This window comes from Convolutriloba macropyga, chromosome 2 (assembly GCF_964194025.1).
Source record: "Convolutriloba macropyga chromosome 2, txConMacr16.3, whole genome shotgun sequence".
Taxonomy (NCBI): Eukaryota; Metazoa; Xenacoelomorpha; order Acoela; family Convolutidae; genus Convolutriloba; species Convolutriloba macropyga.
In genome coordinates this window covers 57,944,885-57,963,920 of record NC_134469.1, presented here as the reverse complement: position 1 = coordinate 57,963,920, position 19,036 = coordinate 57,944,885, and the positions used below count along the sequence as shown (strand labels likewise).

Sequence of the window (19,036 nt, the reverse complement as noted above, 5' to 3'; positions counted from 1 at the left end):
TTTGCTTGTGTGTGTTTGTGTGTGTGTTTGTGTGTGTGTGTGTGTGTGTGCGTGTGTATGATTACATTGATTTTGTTAGCAAAGTTTCACATCAAAAGGATGAGGAGTCATATGTTGTGGCACTAAAAATTTTTTCTGAATAAAAGCTTTGTTTTGATGAGCGAAAAGTTGCAACGTTTACTTCAGCTTGTCGGCCTGGAGTGCAATTGAAGGAATAATTGCTACCCAGGTTGATTTTCTAGACCGATGTCACTTCTGATCGAACTGTCTGAGTCAAATATGCTCTGATCAGACCATCCTGAGCAAACCAATGTCTGAGAGACTACTGTGCACTAGAAACTTCGTTCGAAGTACGATCTAAGCCAAAAATGTGCGTTTAAAAACTTAATTTTATATGTCTACCGTGCAGACTTTAGTCACAAGGGGAATCGGTCAATTATTCAACAAATTTTAAACCTCAGATCAGATAGTTAATCAGATTGGACTAAAAAAAGGCTTATTTTGGGGCAATTTTTGATGAAAAGGGCTGAATTTTGAAATTTTTAGCCAAAAGTTTGGCCAAAAAAATAAATAAATTAGTCAACAATAACTTTTTGTCTTTATAAACAAAATGGACAGTGCTATGATTTAAAATTTTTACATATTTTAGCAAAATTGACGAAATTTCGGCAAAAAATTTAGAAAATGTGAATAAAAATAACGCAAATCGGTCTAATATTCACAAAAATTTAAACCACGATTATTCGCTCTAAAAATAAATTTAAGAAAAATCCTTTATATTCCATATTCTACGCTGGACGGGTTTTCAATGATACCACACACAACTGTCTACGATGAATTTACCGATCGGCGAAAATTGAGAGAACAAAAAAAACCCATTTGAGTATATGGTTCCTCCCCCTCCCTCCCCCCCCCCCCCCCCCCCCCCCCCACTAAAGTAGGTCGGAACAAAAGAGAACTTCTGAGAAAACGCAAAAACGAGAGTCGAGATTTTGTCACTATCATTTATATGTTAGAATGAACCTGCTCAGCATTCTTGATAACATGTTCAGTAGTCTCCAATTCTGCAAGAATGATGAAATTGAAGTAATCCTTGGCATCCTCCTCAAATATGTATCGGATCCTCTCGTTGAACAATTCACTCCACCCCTCTGCACTCTTATTGGCCAGTTTGGACTGGTGTATCTCAATGACTGTGTGTTTGAGGTCCTTGGTCTGTTTCTCCACACTCCCAATGAATGCAGACACTCTGTTGTTGGAGATGGACTCGTCGTGGATTATCACAAAACTTGTCCACTTTTCAATCCTGCAAATTATTGATATCCATATCAGGCTATTAAATATTTGAGTGAAAAAAGTGTAATGCATTCTAGATGGGATTGGTTTCCTTTTCCTTTGGTAGAACATAATCAGTTTTAAATGATAACTTTACGGCGTTTCATAAGGGTCATGAAGCAAAAAAAAGGAAGCGCTTCTGGTGATTTTTTAGTCATTAATTTTTTTCCTAGTTGGGTCTCAAACCTTTAGTAGTCAAATGACAGAGTAGTGAACAAAATCCAAAATAACAAAAAAGCTTCTCAAGTTTTCCCGCAAAGTTATTACAAGTTAATTTTTTAAAAAATAAATTATAATAATTTTTTCTTTTCCCATTTCCAAACACACAAAGTCTTGTTTATTTACTGCCAACAGAAGTGCTTACAGTCTCAATGAAACAGAAAATGAGAACACTTTTGATTTCTACTAGATCCGTTCTCACGTGTCTTTTTTCAAGATAAACAAGAAAAAGTGTGTTATTAGAGAACCGATAGCATTATTTGAACATAGATATTTTAGATACTACTTATTAAAAAAAAGAAATGCTCTTTTGTAGGGAAAAATGATTTTCTAATAAGACAAGCTTAGATAAAACTTAATTTTCAATCCTGAAATACCACGAAATTGTGACAGAAGTTTTTCATTATCCTCTGTTTCTCATAATTTTACTATGTGGACAAAACAACAAAGTTAAAATACTGCTAAAGTATTTAACAAGTTTGTTAATAATCAAATTATTTGAGCTCATTTTATTTGTCGACGATTTACAACCAAAAACAGAAAATAATTTACAAATTTTTCTCAGTTGTTATTATCTTCATTTAATATACCAAATCACTACCCTTGGCAATCGCAGTTTATGAAAAATGATTTCTACAAAATATAAAAATTTAGACTTTTAGAAAATCTGTTTTTAATACTCATCCCCAAAATAATCAATTTCTTTATAAATTTCCCCAAAATAATCAATTTTCAGTTTTGTATGCATGATTGTGTGATGTGTTTAAGTCAATGTATAACATTAATTTTTAACATTTGCAATGTCAAAGAGCAAAGCAAAACAATTTGACATTTTAGATTCAAGTCTTGAGTCTCTCCCATTATAGACCCCCCCCCCCCCCTCTCAACTGAGTGGTCAGATAACATATATCCCCCCACCCCCAAATCATGGTAAATATATCATAATGGGGGCTACAATTTTCATGGGGGGCTATAATGGTAAAGTCCCATTTTCTTGATATTTCTCTATTTTGTTATCTCATAAAAGCAAGCTCTCGTCTTGCCTTATCTGCGTAACTATGGAAATTTTTATGCTCACTGCTCAAATATTGGCACCATTGTTTTTGAGGTACAGAAATGCAATGTTTTTTTCGAAAATTTTTATTGAGTTCCATAGTCAACATTTTCGAGCTCATCATTATTGAAAAAAAAACAAATCAGAAATCGATTGTACATCATTTTTCATCAACTTTGGCTCCACAAAACCCTAACTTCAGATGTCAGAAAGGATAAGTCAAACTCGCATTGCAAACATTTTCAGCCACACGTTAGAGATATATTCTTTTCCTCATAGAAAAAAAAACAATGAACAAAACCACTCATTAGTTCATCCTAGGTGATTTTAATTGTTTGTACAAAGCATGTTGAGCATGTCTGAAAGAGTAAAAACGCAAAACCAATAACGCAAAAACCGTTATAATCTAACTGATTATGAGCAGTGATGACAAGAACGCAACCAATTATGAGTGATTTGTAAAAGGGGAATTAGCCAGGGACATTATATTATTGAATTAAAAATAACCATTTGGGTCTAAACTGCAATTATGTTGGTTTTCACGTTTCCTATATTATTTTTGGTTGACTTTATCATTGAAAATGTAAAGGTAAGTAGTGACACCAATATAGAAAAATTGAGAGTGCAAAGGTGTGACTGACTTCATGATTTGGGCGACAGCCACGTCTACTGTTCTGAAGCTGTCAACAACAAGAGGGAAGCTGAAGTCACTCTTCTCCAGGTTCTAAACAAACAAACAAACGAGTATAAACAACCTCAGAGTGAAAAGTTTCAGTACTGAAAGTTATTACGTGAATACCAACCCAACTCCCATCGATGAATGTGCAGAAATAAGGTATGTGAACAATAAGACACTGATCATTGAGACATTAGTAGTAGTCACGATTAGCTTGGGCTTATCAGGGTAGAAGTTGAAGGGTTATTGTGTAGAAACACACACTTACAGCTTGCTAAAGATCATCAACTTGTTACACCTTCACATCAAAATTCCATTATATACTAGAAAGATAACGAGTTTCAAGATAAAATTATTACGCTGCGTCTAGGAAATAAACCTCACCAAAAAAAACCAGTTTGCTTCTAATAGGAAAAAAACCAACGAAATAAACCTCCACGGAAATAAAACACATTATTAACATTGAATCTTGATCCTAACAATTTGTTCGGCTGTGATAAGTTTCAAATGAAGTCAAATGGTCCGCTAAGGCACAGATAGCCATGGTCTACGAGGCAAGGTCAAAATGCACTCAAGGCGTAGCTCTTTAACGGTCAAGAGAGTGTTTGATTCCGTGGGGATATTTTTCCTTGATTTTTCCTGCCTAAATTTTTGAGGCAGTTTTATCCGCAGCCGAATTCGCTGACGTTTAATAACGTATCCACAGACGTTTAACCACGTCATTCGAAGAACTGAAAATTCACAAATTATCGCTGAGTCGTAAAAAAACTGTCGCCAATTCCACTTGCTTCATCACTGTATTATCAAACACTGCTGTCAAAACCCTCAAAATCATTTCTTTTTGAATCCGAAATATGCGAAATAAAAAATAACCATTTAGCTAAAAGTACATGCTTCAAATATATAAAATTAATTTTATTATTTTCCTAAAATAAAACAACCTTAAGTTCGGTTTTCTTTAAAATCAAAGGGGGTAATAGAACTCTGCCGCTTTTACCTCTTTTCGCAAACTTCTACCTTTCTCTCTTTTCAAACTTTTAAATTGCCGATGAAACCTTTATCTTGTTATTTTCTGCTTGAAATGGTTCTTGGACGTCTCGTAACAAATTTAATTTGAAGTGAACTCAATTTCGAATAAAAATTGCGCATCATTGAACAGTTACTCCATTTGAGTTAAATTTTGATGCTAACAGAGGTCATGGACTCGGCGGCTTACATTGATTGGCATGTTATTGATTATTTTGATGCATAATTAGACCGGTCTGTTTTCTAGTAAGATATTAAAAGATCTATTTAATGTCATTCTGATTTTTTACTACTGGAAATCTTTTTTGACAGTATCGTTTTTTTTGTAAAAGAAAGCTTTAATTCCCCGAAAATGTTGTTTGCTAGCACTATCAATAGAATAATAAAACATATCTTGGAAAAATAGCACTGAAACCTGCATGGAGCACTACAACTGAGTAGAAAATATTTTTCATGACGTTAAAGGTATTTAGCAACGAACCAATATATGGATCCAATATTGCATGCCATTTTTCCTGATGAAAATTTCCTGTTGAAAATCTCTTGTTAATTTTTTATCGAGGGCTTGTCTAGACACCTGTTCTTAAGAGTTAGCTCCAAGCAGTGCCTTTTAAAAACGCGCTCTGAGCAACTGGTCATTTTTTTACATTTGGAAACGATTAACTCTGCTTTTCCTCATTCAAGGCTGACTTGTTTTTTTTTTCGTATACTAGTGCGTTTATTTAAAACTTTCTAAGTCAAAAAACAAAAAAAATATATCTGTGCTTCAATATTTACAAAACCTTGAAAAGTGTAACTTCTGCAAACTGTAATATATAACAACAAGTGCTTGCAACGGTTTTGATGAAAACAATTACATTGTGAATTTCATTGAATCTAAAATTCTTCTCTGATGAAGCAAACAAATAATTAACCCCAATTTCGTTTTCTGATGATTCCATTTGCAAAAAAAAATCGAAAATCTATCAATTCTACTACAGCCAATACTTTTACTTTCTCCTGAAAAATATCCAGAAACTTTGAAATAAAAGCTTTTTATTCTGTTGTCTTCTGAATTTCTGCTAGGCTCAACAGTGAGATGACTCTGTCCCCCAGAAGATCGTTAAAAAAATAAATCAAAAATTTTGAATTGGTGAAGCAAGCGTTACTTTGTTACTCTGCTATTTCCCCTCTTCCACAATTGTCTGATGTTGCAAATTAGATTGCCTTGAAATAAGTTAATTCACAATGGGGCTCGTTATATCAATTCTAGTAATATGGATAACAAAAGTAAGTAAATTACTTGCACATCAAAGAAAAGGACAAACTTAAGGCAATTTATAAAAATAGTTAAAGTAATAATAAAAAATATCCATGGTTCACTTCCCAAATGAATTAAATCAAAAAACGCTTTCAATATCCCAACTTGTCTTGCAAATACAAACTTCCAGCGTTCAGTCTCCTCTCTGCTTTTCACACTAGCTTCTAAAGTTTAGTCCCACTAAACCAACTACTTTCTTTCGCCTGTGCGCAACTCTCTCCTGTGTCCAAACTTCTGTGTCTCAACAAGTCGCTTCAACCCTCTCTGATCTCTCTGCGTGTCACTTCAATTTATACTCAACCAATACGCTCTTATCTTAAGCAAACAAACTATAATCTCTTAAACAAACATTGCAACTCACACTTGAAATCTGTCACCATCTGTAGGAGGCCTTTGTTTGCTGTGCAAACAAATCAGTATCAATTTATGCTCTGTCATTCAACTGCTATCAACCATTGTTCAACTTTCTCCTTATCTTATTCAAACGACCTCTGGACTCTTTAAACAAATTCACACCATTATATCTCATATATGCACTTGACATGTCAATCAGGGTGTGCTTAGTAAACACTGAACGTTGCTCTGAAAAGTTCTTATTCCTCTTTTTCCGCTTTCAAATTAACCAGCTGCAATCAATCCCTGTCAAAATTCATATAATGAATAAAGAACTAAACTCATCCTAAAGCTAAGAACAATTGTTATTCTGAGTTTGCACAACATTTCACGGAATTCCCTGTTATAACAGCCGAAAAGTCTACTTTTCCAAAAAACCTACTACATTTTGATCTCTAGGGTTCAATAAGGGATCAATCATTCAAGATGAAAGGTCAAGTTAATTAAAACTAATTATTTTCAAGGAAGTTCTTCTCACATTTGCACCTACCCACAAATTTTTATGGCCTAACTCCCACTAGAACAGGAACAAAAACCACGCACACTTTTCATCTACCTCCCGGATGACCCCAAATTTCAGAAATCAATATCTCAGAAAGTAGTGGTCAAAACGTATTCGGATAAAAATTTCTAATAAAAATAGGGTACCACCAACCTGCCCGCCAGGTTTCATGACAATCGGATCTGCCGTTGCCAGTCGTTTGCAATTTGAAAATTTTTAAAGACTCGTGCGTACCGAAACCCGAAAAATCCGAGTTCGTCAAAATTGACTGGGGCAATCCAAATTGTACGTGCCACAGCACGGGCGTGCGCTAGTCCCGTGCAAGTTGGTGTGCGGTCAAATCTGAGACTTAAACTGGATTCTTCGTACCTAATTTAGTCTATCCCCCAAGTATCACGTCAACCCAACTTCAACTTTTCCGAAAAATACACCTTCCTGTGATAAATACCAATATTAGCAAAAATCGTCATTTTACATCCTAATCCCTTCTCAAGATCATGCAAAACCTTAATTCATACGTGCATGACATTACGATTGATTAATCCCATTATTTCTTACTCACACACTACTTCCGGTGTTAATAACTGGTGGCAATTGGTCTGTTTGGCCCTAAAAATATACTTGCAATAGAGGATCATTAGGGGTTCCTCCCATCATTGATTGGTTATCAATCAATAGCTCGTTCGCATTCCGGGAGGTGTCGGACAAATTCTGTACCCAGGGTTTTTCGAAAACCTGATAAATTGCCTTTTTAAATACTCTTAATCAACAAAACTTTACTTAACTAGTTCAGATAAAAAAGGTGTAACCGGCCGCACATCCCTATTATATATGGAAAATCAATAGGGGAACATCTCCACAATTTTTCAGAGTCCAATGATGAATATACCTTAAAGAGTTGAGTTGTACCAGGTTTGGGGATGCCCATTATTTTGCAAATTCAAAACTGCACTTTGATTTACCTCAAATTGAAATTCCAGTTCTGTTCAAAATATCTAGTTCACTTCCCAAATGAATTAAATCAAAAAACGCTCTCAATATCCCAACTTGTCTAGCAATTACAAACTTCCAGCGTTCAGTCTCCTCTCTGCTTTTCACACTAGCTTCTAAAGTTTAGTCCCACTAAACCAACTACTTTCTCTCGCTTGTGCGCAACTCTCTCCTGTGTCCAAACTTCTGTGTCTCAACAAGTCGCTTCTACCCTCTCTGATCTCTCTGCGTGTCACTTCAATTTATACGCAACCAATACGCTCTTATCTTAAGCAAACAAACTATAATCTCTTAAACAAACATTGCAACTCACACTTGAAATCTGTCACCATCTGTAGGAGGCCTCTGTTTGCTGTGCAAACAAATCAGTATCAATTTATGCTCTGTCATTCAACTGCTCTCAACAATTGTTCAACTTTCTCCTTATCTTATTCAAACGACCTCTGGACTCTTTAAACAATTTCACACCATTATATCTCTTGACATGTCAATCAGAGTGTGCTTAGTAAACATTGAACGTTGCTCTGAAAAGTTCTTATTCCTCTTTTTCCGCTTTCAAATTAACCAGCTGCAATCAATCCCTGTCAAAATTCATATAATGAATAAAGAACTAAACTCATCCTAAAGCTAAGAACAATTGTTATTCTGAGTTTGCACAACATTTCACGGAATTCCCTGTTATAACAGCCGAAAAGTCTACTTTTCCAAAAAACCTACTACATTTTGATCTCTAGGGTTCAATAAGGGATCAATCATTCAAGATGAAAGGTCAAGTTAAATAAAACTAATTATTTTCAAGGAAGTTCTTCTCACATTTGCACCTACCCACAAATTTTCATGGCCTAACTCCCACTAGAACAGGAACAAAAACCACGCACACTTTTCATCTACCTCCCGGATGACCCCAAATTTCAGAAATCAAAATCTCGGAAAGTAGTGGTCAAAACGTATTCGGATAAAAATTTCTATTAAAAATAGGGTGCCACCAACCTGCCAGCCAGGTTTCATGACAATCGGATCAGCCGTTGCCAGTCGTTTGCAATTTGAAAATTTTTAAAGACTCGTGGGTACCGAAACCCGAAAAATCCGAATTCGTCAAAATTGACTGGGGCAATCCAAATTTTACGTGCCACAGCACGGGCGTGCGCTAGTGCCGTGCAAGTTGGTGTGCGGTCAAATCTGACACTTAAACTGGATTCTTCGTACCTAATTTAGTCTATCCCCCAAGTATCACGTCAACCCAACTTCAACTTTTCCGAACAATACACCTTCCTGTGATAACTAACAATATTAGCAAAAATCTTCATTTTACATCCTAATCCCTTCCCAAGATCATGCAAAAACTTAATTCATACGTGCATGACATTACGACTGATTAATCCCATTATTTCTTACTCACACACTACTTCCGGTGTTAATAACTGGTGGCAATTGGTCTGTTTGGCCCTAAAAATATACTTGCAATAGAGGATCATTAGGGGTTCCTCCCATCATTGATTGGTTATCAATCAATAGCTCGTTCGCATTCCGGGAGGTGTCGGACAAATTCTGTACCCAGGGTTTTTCGAAAACCTGATAAATTGCCTTTTTAAATACTCTTAATCAAGAAAACTTTACTTAACTAGTTCAGATCAAAAAGGTGTAACCGGCCGCACATCCCTATTATATATGGAAAATCAATAGGGGAACATCTCCACAATTTTTCAGAGTCCAATGATGAATATACTTTAAAGAGTTGAGGTGTACCAGGTTTGGGTATGCCCATTATTTTGCAAATTCAAAATTGCACTTTGATTTACTTCAAATTGAAGTTCCAGTTCTGTTCAAAATATCTAGTTCACTTCAAATGTTCGCTCTCTGGTTTTCTTCTAAATTTAAATCACACATTTCGATTTTGGCCTGATGCAGAAATTCAACTTTGCCAATTCAACTAAATATTTTTAGTTGAATTAGCACAGTAAAACAAAATAAAACAAAAGCAGCTCAATATGCTTTTCTTTTTTAATTGGTTTGTTTAAAATATCTCAATCAACTCCCTTCTCTGGCGGCTTATATACAATAACCCTTTAAGAAAAAATGCTTATTTCATACACCTAATTAACTTGTGTATGCAGATACATTTTTTTGCCTAGAACTCACCTAGCTTTTGTTAATGATGCTTTTAAGTAATCAGTAGTGCTCGTTCAAAAACTCTGGAAAAGTTTGCGGAGACTGAGATGGTTCAAATTTTTCTTATTTGAACTACTCCCTTTTCTTATAATCAACTTTTTAAGAATGTTATAAAAAGTTAGTATATAAGAACTCCTGGAGGGCGATTTGAAAATGAGTTTCAATAGAAAGTTTAAAGCTCTCCAGCGCCCATGAAAGTATTTTTAGGTCAAATTGGTTGACGTTCACGCACAATATCAACGAAAAATTGCCCGGTGACAAATTGAAAGTTTGAATTTTGTGTCCTGAAAACTTAAATCACGTGAATTTTGATGAAATCTTTCAGTTTCGTTCAAACGAAATCTGGCTAATGAATTGTTTATCAAATTGGCGATTCGTTTTTCAAATTCATCAATATGATCACCTCCTTTTATCTTGTCAGGTTTTCCCCTTGATTGAGGTCTTTCAATATGTTTTTGATAAAATTCCATTGTTCTTCTTAACCTGGAACCTGCTGAAAAACTTTCTTTTTAAAATTGTCACAGCATTTTTTTTCTATTTACAGATTTACAAAATACACTGTATTTAAAAATCTGATACTTGCAAAAGAAAACAGTGGCAAATTAACAAGTTCTTTTCACCATTTCTCCATGTTGCGTTCTTATTGTTAAACTTACCTAACCACTTGTTTGCTACGAAATTTTCAAGTGATTGTTTGCATTTTTGAAGACGTAAATATTTTAATCTCTCTAAAGAAAATTAGGATGTCCAATTTCGAATAAACAGTTAAATTTTCCGATCTCTTTCAGCAAAGAAAACACTGAGAAATATTTACGTTGAGCAGTATGCTACATTAACGATCTATAACTTATAAAATGACAAATAGAAAAAGCGTGTTAAAATAATCAATTTGTCAACAGATTATTGATTGTGCCATTATTTTTCATAAACGTCGTTTTCCCTTATCTCTATCAAACCTTTATTCCGCAAATCATGAAACGATTGTTACTTGATAGTTTTCCAACGCCAAAATACTGGGTAGATTTCCAACACTTTGCGTTGGGTATTTTGTACTGGCGTCGTATAAATGTTTCTAATTTTGTAGCAATAATCAGCAAGAATCTAGTCAAGAGATCTTAGCTAGAAGAGAACTGGTAAGATTGTTCACTGTCAGCACAAAATCTATACAAAACTAGAGTGCAAATGTTTATTAAAGAAAATTGATTGAAGCAGTAGATTTCAAAATAAACTTATTCAAAAACAAAGGGAAAACGTCAACCAACAGCACTCAATCTGCACTTACTAACGAACCGTGACAGCTGTACCATTTCCTTTATCAACTAAAGATATCAATTAAATCAAACTTCCGTGAAATCAACTTTCTACGACTATCAAGTAAAGAAAGAACCAACAAAATTTATTTCAATTCTACTTTTTAACAGTTAAACAAGTTCGGAACCTGAATCCAAACTGTGACAGTCGGAACGTTGACCATTTTGTTTCAGAAAAAAATATTGAAAAAAACGAGCGCCAATAAAAAACGATTTTTTTGTCTGTCAATATCTGTTGATGTTAAAGAAATTCTCGTAAAAAAGAGAAAAAAAGCAACAACCAGAGCTTTTTATTGTAATAAATAAGCGCAGAATAACAAAATTTTTGTTCGCAAGCTTATTGATTATTATTAAAAACGACCTGTAAAGAAACCAAGAACTCAGTGAATGGTATATTGTCACAAAATTCTCACTTTTTGGGATAATTTCTGATACAAGCTGCATACAAGTAAAAGTTTTTTATCCACTTTGAGATGTCCTAGTAACAACTTTACGACATCTCTCGGTAAACAACTTTGTTAAACTTAGCAAAAACTAACAGTCCTCTGTTCCTGTAATTACTTTTAAATTGTATCTTCAAATTCTTTCCCTTGTTTTGTTCAGATTTTTTTAGTATTTTTGTGTTTGTAAATTTTGATTAATTTTTGCAATAAAAAAATATAAATTAAACAAATTAATATAAAATTGTAAACGATAGTCTCATTAGTTTTAAGTTTCAAGTTTTTATTCTTTTCCTTAAAATTGGGCATCAATTATGCCTATTTGTTCCACTTTGTCCAGTTTGACCGTTAGTGCAACCATGAAAATTGCCTGCACAACCTTTTTTTATTCAGATATGGGTTAATTACACCTACGGTTCTTATGAAACTTTTCTGGGAACAAAATTTTTGCGGTTTTTAGCTAACTTAAAACAATATTAATAAAAAAATGCCTAGATTAATTTTCAGATATTTGGGTTCTTGATTGCCAAAAAAGTATTAACAAGTTTATAGAACAAATGAGTTTTTGAACAGCCGCGCAGAAATAGCAAGGCCAATTTTGGTCACATCGTTGTTTATTGCAATGGAAAAGGAATCTGATTTTGTTTTGGTAACCTCCTTTTTGAATTGGTTTTCGCATTTTTTTCATCCCGATTGAAAGCTAATGTTTTTTGTCATTTAAAAGTTTAATAAACAAGAGGTAAATTCATGTTCCAATGGTCCAATAATGTACAGTGAAACAATTTTGTATTTTATGGAAAAAGCTCATGGATTTTATGGCTCCAATAAATTTTTCGTAAATTGTTGATTAGTTCTTGAATATTGCCAGCGCTGGATGATCTTTTTGTTGTCTTATGAATGAGTCTAAACTGTCAAATGTCCAGTTTCACATCTGTGGAGCTAATAAATATTTTTCTAATGCTTTCAGTTGATAGAAAATGACTTTTTGGTAATATTATTCAATAAGTATCCAAAATTCACCATTTAATTTTGATATATTGACTTTTCGATCACACTAGCTATTTCAATATCATTTGGAATATTTGGAAAAGAGCAGAACCAATTTAGGAATATTACAGTTCAAACAATTTATCGGATTGAAATATGGCGCTTCATGTAATTTTTGACATATTTTTGTCTATGTTTGTTTAATTACAGACCAGAATGATTTCTAATCAAACATCAATTATTGACCAATCTAACTTATGAGTAAAGGAGGCCAATGAACATAGTCAACGACATTTGCACAAAATTGTTTAAAAAATTTTGAGTTCTTACTGTTTTCGGTGTTAATGTGAAGTCTATACGCTTATTCCCGCCATTTACGTGTTACCATTGGCCTCCTAGACAATATCAAGGGAAACTTTTTAGCCTTTTTAAGTTGAACGCTTACGGCTTTTTTGCCTTACGCATTAAAAAAATGATATTAATTTGAGATTTACCAATTTTTGTCTTACTTCTGCTACTTCTTTGCCTACTCTCAGCAAAGAGCAAAATCGCATGTTTTGAAGTCAATCATTATTTAGTCTTTTTTGTTGTTTTTTTAAAAAATGGTTTTTTTCTGACGATACTCCAAGTTTTCATTAATTTTTTTGACATTTTCCAACTTTCGATTCTCCGAATTTTAATTACAAGAAATATATCACATTAGTGGCGTTGAAAAATACGTAATTGATTGTTTTCAATGTTTCGATTTTTTATCTTATTTTGTTAAGAGATTTTAATCTTATAGGCTTCAAAACCGTTTCCTCGCAAAAATGAAGTAACTCCTTGATTTTTGTCTGTGTTTGCACACTTTGTATTAATGCGACTTTCTGAATGATAACCGGTCCCAATGACTTTGTATTAAGGTTTTTAACGAAGCCGGTGAATGGTTTCACTTGATAGCTATTTGCTTTCATGACTTTGAAACTAACTGTTTTTCAAAAGTGTAAACGTATTTTCTAATTTTGCCCTTTCTAAAATGGTCTATTTGATAATTGTGCTCAATAAAGGCAGGCTCTATATGTTTTTTGGTAAAGTTCAAGACATGTGGTTTAGTTTACTTTTTATCTGATGCTATACTGATTTTTTCATTACTTTTTCAAGAAAAATAGATAGACTTTGAGTTTTCATCGTAAGAAATACTTGTTTTTTGTATTTTATTTTGTTGTTTGTCTTGTATCTTAATCTCCTTAATGGCAGGTATCACTGGCCCTCTAATAAATTATTTTTCATTTATATAGTCGTTAGAGCTTCAAGCAAGTTTTTAAATGAATACACCAATTATTTTCGAAAAACAAGAGCTTTTCTAAAAGTTTTTATTGCGTCCTCATTTGGTGGACAATTAAGTCTTAAACTTAGTTTAGCAGGCTCGGAACATTATGTGCCAACGCACAATACCAGGCCTCTTTGTTTTTGCTTAAACATTCCCATTTCGAATGTTTTATTAGAACGAACTATTTGCTAAATACCAAAAAGTGATCAAATTGAGAGGTGGAATGAAAAACCGTTTGGAATACCTCACAAAACCACCAGTTGTCTGATTGAAGAATTGTTGCGTTTCCGTCTATTTGCCTTCGTCCGTTAAATACAACAAAGATGAACTGATGAACTGTTTGATACAGAGAAACTTTTCGCCTCGAGGCACTAAAGCTCAACGCAGAGAAATGTCATGCAACCGTTCCCTGCAGCTATGTTTAAAAAAATTAAAAAGGGAGGAAAGGGTTTGTTTTTGAGACAAATAGCCTGACAATAATTTGTTATTTGGCGAATGAGTAAAAGCGCCGGGCAAGCAATTTGTGCTGTATCTTTTTAAATCATAACGCTGGAAATGTTTAAGCCTTAAAAAGGAAGCCCAAAGGCACAAAGTTAAAATGCACAAAGTCTTGAAAACATCTGAATTGGAAAGAAAAGGAAATTGTCGTCAGTTTATACTAAGTATAGAGGTCAATAGAATCAAGTATATAGGACGCACGTATTTAAAAACTTAGATGAGAAAATGTTTACAATAACGTAGACTGACTTCATATTTCAAAACCTAAAGTAAAAACTGTGAATGCATAATCTGCTTACAGTGTCGTAGGTGTCGCAGTGGTAGTTAACAGCGAGATGAGGGACCCTTTTGTCCCTGGCCATTCCGGAGAGGACTGCATTGCTGGCGCAGGTGGTGATTGAGAGGAACAGTCCAAAATGTGAGCCCAGCATCACACATGCTGACCTCACCACCTCGTACGAGTCCACATCACTCAATTGGATTAACCTGAATTAAAAATATCTTTTTTTTCGCGGCTGACTCATCAATATACAAATGTGCGTTCACAATCCATGAACAGCTTTTGAGTCTTTCACATTGCACAAACTTGATAAATTCCCAAAACAGTTTCGTAAACAGACTTCAAAATCGGGAAAAAAAATAATGTAGATGTAATTACTTTCCTTAATGTCGCGTCATTTTAATACAAAACTGTTGAGTACAACTTCAAAATCCATATTAAAAAAAAATCCCGTGAAAAAACAGAAAAGTTATTTAGTTTTGCAGCAAAACTAAATAAAACCACTTTCTATCACTCGGTATTAATTTATAATTTAAAATATTTCGGCAAGAAAATCTTTGGTTTCAAGTTTTGAGCATAGATAACTTTGTAAAAACTGAAAGCATCTGAAAACAATTGAAATCCTTTTCAAAATGGATAGATATTTTCCAAAAAAAAAATACGATATCATTCATAGTACTTCACACCTTGAATTGAAATCCAATCAGAATTTGGTTTACGAAATTGATATTGCTCTATAATTGAAATAATAATTGCCGCGAAACCATAACAGAAAAAATTTTTAAAGAATAAACGAACCGTGGAATATGTTCAAAAACTGACTTTATTTTTTGACTTCTGGAAAAACGAGAGTTTTCAAGTTGAAATGCTTCAAACTTTTCTTTTTGAAGGCATCCGAAACAATGCTTCTACTGTAAGAAAACGTAAAGTAACACAAATAAAAAGTGGAGACATTTATTCTACAAAGGGTTTTGAGAAGTATGCCAATAATTTCGGGGTTTTTATAAAATTCATCGAGAAATTAAGATTTAATGAACCGTGACCAGTAGTTTTTTCGTGATGTAATTTGATTCGGAAGCTCGCCGTTCACTGAAAATTTTCACATCTGGTCCTGGGTGACAGTTCAATCACATAGTATCTCTCATTAAAGCTCAACTACCAAATGACCAATAGACAGCAATTAAAAGTGGGAAAATTTGACGAAAGATTGCAAACTGGAAAAAACTTTCTTGAGATTTTTCCTACTATTTTTAAATCATTTTTTCTTAAAATATGATTATGAGCTAAATCGAAATAAAGGTAAATGAGAGCAACGACCAATTAAGAAAATTGCTAAATATATTTCAACGGATGCAAAATATAAAAACAATAAAATAGACGATTAATTTTTAAGTGGATTTTCTACTTACTTTATAACTTTTTATAAACAAAATGTCAAGATGCTCAATGTGGCCGAGATAGCAACAGAATTTTTTGATAGTTGAGAGGACAAAAATGGGACAAAACAAATGTTCCTAAAATAAATAGAAACTATTGTGAAAATTTTTATTAGGCTTTGTATTTTTTAAATCATTGATGTCACTATTTGAAATGACTGGCAACTATTGCCGAATTCTTTAGCCGACAAAAATTTGAACCTCCAAAAATAGATGCAAAGTGCTATAACCATGTTTAAAACTGAACTACTAAAACTCCGGCTAAGCTGCTGAAAATGTTCGTTCAATAACTCTTCTACTTTGTTCTTTCATTCCGTAGATTTGTCCTACTCCGTAAACTCCCGTGAACAATTTGATAGATTAGACGCTAAAAAAATTAAACCTGTAACAAATAAAGGCAAAATTGAAATTTGGAGAGAGGTTGGTAAAACAATTAAAACGCAATTAAGATTGTTCAATATGATAGTCTGTTTACGACTGAATGGTACTGAAATAATTTAAAATACTTATAGTTCACATGCATACGTCAATGGAGAATACGGAAAAATAAAACAAATGGATCAATTTGGGTGGTAAAATAGCCGCCGCTCCTGAAAACTTCACATTTCATAATGTACTCGTAGACAAAAAGTTGCACAAACATGCCTCAAAAAAGTTATGCTTTGGATGAGCATTCTAATGCGCTTTCTTCGTGACTTCGGCCGAAAATTCATATATTAAATCAAGCATTCCGCATTCAATTGGTCCCCACACATACTGGGATTGGAACAAAAATACCGAATTTCGCAAGTTTCGCATCATCTAAAAGCGAAAATATTACATCATATAAAATATTTGACACCTTTAAAACTTGAAAAACCCTTGAAAAAATTTGTCGAAGTACTGTTGAAGCGCTTTGAGAATCATGCGAACTAATTTCCGCGCAGACTTCGACTGATCTCTATAATCGTTAGTGATTGATATTTAATTCAACAAACTTGATATAAGACTGATTTTATGATCAGTTTCATATGATTTTAGAGATCCAAGAACTTTCGTTTCGCATAATCGCATTGATCATTTAAGTCAATTAGGGCTTTCAATTAGCAGCAGTTGGTTTTGAGCATAAACCTAAATACGACAAAGAGGCTCGCTAATGTGCGTTCGCACATAATATTTCGACCCTGCTCAAACACGTTTTTCAGTTAACTGACCACCAAATGCGGAACAGACAAAATACTTTCAAAAAATTCAGTTATTCTGCGAAAACAAATGATGAAACCATTTTAAAAAATTGTTTTAAGCTCAAACTATGCAAATTTAAAAAGCTTCATTGGAAGGCTGATGATCCATTGAGGAGACTAAGAGACAAAAAAACGGCAAAATCGGCAAAAATATAAAAACAACAAGCATCAAACACAATGGCTGCCTTTATTTTTGAAAAAACATAAAAAAATTCAGAATAGCATCAGATAAACATAAAATTCAATAAATGACTGGAATGTTAACCGAAAAGATATAGGTTCTGTCTTTATTGAGAAAATCCACAGGTTCTGTCTTTAAGTAGAAAACGTTAAGTAACACGTTTATTTTTTTGAAAACAACTACTTAAAAGTCATGAAAACCATTAGCTATAAGGTGAATAAACTGAAAGGCTCGATTCACACATTCAAACAAAGATAAAAAACACAACATTAATTAAAAAGTCAATTCAATTCTGCGAGAAAAAATGTGTCAGTGTCGATGCCTACAAAATCAAACTCTTCTCCCTAAAAACAAAAAATATAATCAATTGCGCCTTCTTCCAATGCCATTTGTGTAAAATAATACGGGTAATTGCTGTGTTATTAATCTGAGAATAGAACAAGACAGCAAAAGAACCCAAAAAATTTTTAAAAAAAAACCTAAAATAAAAAAGAATTTTGAAAACTTGTAGCATCAACGCCAAAAAACAGTTATTCAATTGATAAAGCAACAATGAAGACTACATTCGAAATCACTTGCAAGAGTCAGCAATTTCTCTTTTTGTTGAAACTACGCTAAAAAGGGGCACAGAAAAGAACAAAATTGGAAACTAAAAAAACAACAGTTTTGTAAACGTTTTTGGAGTCATACGAAATAACAAGAGTAAGCTTCTACCTAAAAATATTAATTAGATTGACTTCCTAATGCTTAGCAATTAACTTGGACAAGTAGTTGATGTGACTAAGTCAAACGACGAAAATGATGCTACTCACAACACTGTACGGTAAAAAAAAAATATCGACCAGCGAAATTTGACTAATTGAAAAACAACCAGTTGAGCAAACAGTTCTTCCCCCACTTAAGGGGTTCGGAACAAAAATGTACAGGAAGTCAGGGCCAGTTGTTACAAACTTTGCTTTGTCTAGAGAAGTTTATGTTTGTCTCGCTATGAAGTCTCTAAAACAGCTGTTTTTTATTGACTAGTTCTGTTTTTTTAAAGTCCGTTATTACTTTAACTAAGTTTTAAGTGTTTTTCCAAAAATGAAAACAACTAGTTCGAAAATGGCTGTCACAGAGACCTCGTAGAGAGAAAAACAAAATCTCCTTCATTCAAATACATGCATGTTCTTTTCTAGTTCTAACCCATGGTCTATACTGTCCCATTGATTTTACCTGGAATTTTTTTTACCTGGAATTGAAAACTCAACCATACTCTTGTTTTGGACGACTCCAATCGAAATTAACGGTTTGGTGATCTCAATTTTGAAAACTTAACTGTCCCAACCCACTTTAGTATGGGAGGAAATAATGCTCAAACGGGTTTTTAGTTTAGTCAATTTTGGCGAATCGAAACATTTATTATAAAGTTTTGTGAGTGCTATCAATAGAAATCCTATCCAGCGTGCAGTAGAAAATAGAAAGATTTTTGCCAATTTTGTTTCTTTCCATGGAAATATTGAGGTTTAAATGTATGTGCACATTTGACTGATATTCGTTGATTTTGTTCACAATTTCGTTTTTTTTTCAAGTTTTTGCCATTTTTATTGAATAAATTATTGAAACTGTTGAAAACAGCCGTGTTGAATTTCCTGCTGAAGATGGAAGAGTGTTGTTGAACCGTTTAATTCAGCATTTTGGCAGAAAATATTGCCAGTATTTCAAAATTTAG

The 19,036-nt window shown here is 33.6% G+C and overlaps 3 protein-coding genes across 3 annotated transcripts in view; all 3 read right to left on the bottom strand.

Annotated features, from left to right (window-relative positions):
- Positions 1 to 19,036, bottom strand: part of LOC142334540 (uncharacterized) — a 75,191-nt gene that overhangs the window by 43,460 nt on the left and 12,695 nt on the right. The window contains exons 2-4 of the mRNA XM_075382659.1: positions 14,508 to 14,694; positions 3,250 to 3,332; positions 1,024 to 1,306 (exon numbers count right to left, since the gene is read on the bottom strand). Coding sequence (XP_075238774.1) covers positions 1,024 to 1,306; positions 3,250 to 3,332; positions 14,508 to 14,694 — 553 coding nt within the window. The remainder of the gene's footprint in view (positions 1 to 1,023; positions 1,307 to 3,249; positions 3,333 to 14,507; positions 14,695 to 19,036) is intronic.
- LOC142334544 (uncharacterized) overlaps positions 1 to 19,036 on the bottom strand; it is a 489,219-nt gene that overhangs the window by 460,320 nt on the left and 9,863 nt on the right. The gene's annotated exons all lie outside the window — the stretch shown is intronic.
- LOC142334546 (translation initiation factor eIF2B subunit alpha-like) overlaps positions 1 to 19,036 on the bottom strand; it is a 256,577-nt gene that overhangs the window by 227,679 nt on the left and 9,862 nt on the right. The window lies entirely within an intron of this gene.